This window comes from Lissotriton vulgaris, chromosome 12, assembly GCF_964263255.1.
Source record: "Lissotriton vulgaris chromosome 12, aLisVul1.2, whole genome shotgun sequence".
Classification (NCBI taxonomy): domain Eukaryota; kingdom Metazoa; phylum Chordata; class Amphibia; order Caudata; family Salamandridae; genus Lissotriton; species Lissotriton vulgaris.
In genome coordinates, this window is record NC_141700.1 from 810,421,260 (window position 1) to 810,423,125 (window position 1,866).

At 47.1% G+C, this 1,866-nt stretch overlaps 1 protein-coding gene across 1 annotated transcript; it reads left to right on the forward strand.

The window, feature by feature from the left end:
- The first annotated feature begins 627 nt into the window (after positions 1 to 627).
- LOC147678843 (olfactory receptor 8U3-like) lies at positions 628 to 1,554 on the forward strand. The gene has a single exon (XM_086946646.1). It carries the CDS (start codon positions 628 to 630, stop codon positions 1,552 to 1,554), a length of 927 nt encoding a protein of 308 aa, XP_086802772.1.
- Positions 1,555 to 1,866: the final 312 nt, after the last annotated feature.

The window sequence follows — 1,866 nt, forward strand, 5'->3', positions numbered from 1 at the left end:
GTCACAGAACCATCTACCTGGGACCCCACTGAGCCACACACCCTCAAAGAAGCACCTACTTGGAATGACCCCACTGGGTCTAACTCACACAAAGAACTAATAACACGCCCTCAAAGAACAACCTACCTGCTACCATCCTTCCGGGCCTGGCTCACGCACAGAACTGAGGACACATCCTCAAAGAACTACCTACCTGGGCCCACATAAGAGTGAGGGTGCTTGCGGAGCAGTGGGGCAGGTTCTCTGAGAGAGTGCTCAGCAGTGCGAGGCAGTACATGGCACCCAATGGTGAGGAGGGTGTGAAGTGGGTAGATGGCTGCACAGAGCTGTGAATACTCTCAAGGCTCCTCACACAGACGGTTTTGTTGCCTCCATGTCCGTCAAGAGCGTTTTAAACTGGATAGTGTGCTATGTATTCTTCAAGGAATGTCGATAACAAACAGCGTTGAGTGTGTCCTGCTCTCGGTGTAAGAATGGTTACCCTTGTTATTGCGTGCATTGAAATGTTGTTGTAAGTAGTGTTGTGGCAAATATGAAGAAAGCAGTAAATACAAAAATGGCAAGTTACGTTACAATGTATAAAATGTAGACTGCCCTTTCTCCTAGGTCGCATCGGATTGAGAATACATGGATATGGAAAATGAAACCAGACGGACCGACTTCATCCTGCTTGGACTCACAGACCGGCTAGAGCTGCAGACTCCCATTTTTGTGTTATTCCTTCTTATCTATGCCGTCACTGTGCTGGGGAACCTCGGCATTATTCTTGTCATCATTCTGCACTCGAACCTCCACACCCCCATGTATTTCTTCCTCGCAAACCTCTCCTTTGTCGATCTTGGGTATTCCACTTGTGTTGTGCCTAAGATGCTGGTGAACTTTGCTACTGGAAGTCAGTCCATTTATTTCAACAGTTGTGCAGTGCAGTTTTATTTTTTTGTGTCCTTTGTAATTTCTGAATTTTACATCTTGGTGCTCATGGCTTTTGACCGATACATGGCGATATGTTACCCGCTGCACTACACCAGCCGGATGTCACCTAGGCTCTGTGTCCTGCTGGTGGTCCTCTCTTATATATATGGCTTCACAGACTCAATGACGCAGACCGTACTGACGTTTCGTCTGTCGTACTGCGGCTCGCGTGAAATCCATGGGTTCTTCTGCTCAGACCCATCACTCTTGAAGCTCACCTGCAGTGACCTCAGGATAAAGCAGATGATACTGCTCATGTCCGCCGGCTTCAATCTCTCCATCACCTCTCTGGCCATCTTTGTGTCCTACATCTTCATAATCTCAGCCATCTTCCGGATTCGCTCCGCAGACGCGAGGCGTAAAACCTTCTCCACTTGTTCTTCACATCTCATGTCTGTCACCGTCTACTACGGAACCCTCTTCTTCATGTATCTGAGGCCCAATTCTGAGCAGTCGGTGGATCAAGACAAAGTGGCCACCGTGTTCTACTCCGTTATCATTCCAATGTTGAACCCTCTCATCTACGGTCTGAGGAACCGCGAAGTGAAGGAGGCCCTCAAGAAGCGAGTCCACGGACAGTGAGTCCCTTCCACCCCATGGCGCAGTTTGAGGATCACACATGGTTTTGAAAAACTAGCATCCATTGTGAGCAATACCAATCTGTATTGGAATCTGATGTGGTGATAGAAATCTAGAGAATTCCTTGTAGGAATACAATAATGAAATGGCAAAATGCAGCCGCCAACAATCACTGGTGTTTGCGATCTTGTGAGCCCTTCATGACACGCGCGATGCCTCTGAGGGACTCTTTCCTAGTACTGCTAAATTACCTAATGAAATGTATGTATTCAATCATTTTGACCTGTTAAAATATCCATACTTAAAAAGTATATT

What these genes read in the sequence shown, in the direction of transcription:
- LOC147678843 (XM_086946646.1), top strand. Translation starts at nt 628, where the DNA reads ATGGATATGGAAAATGAAACCAGACGGACCGACTTCATCCTGCTTGGA.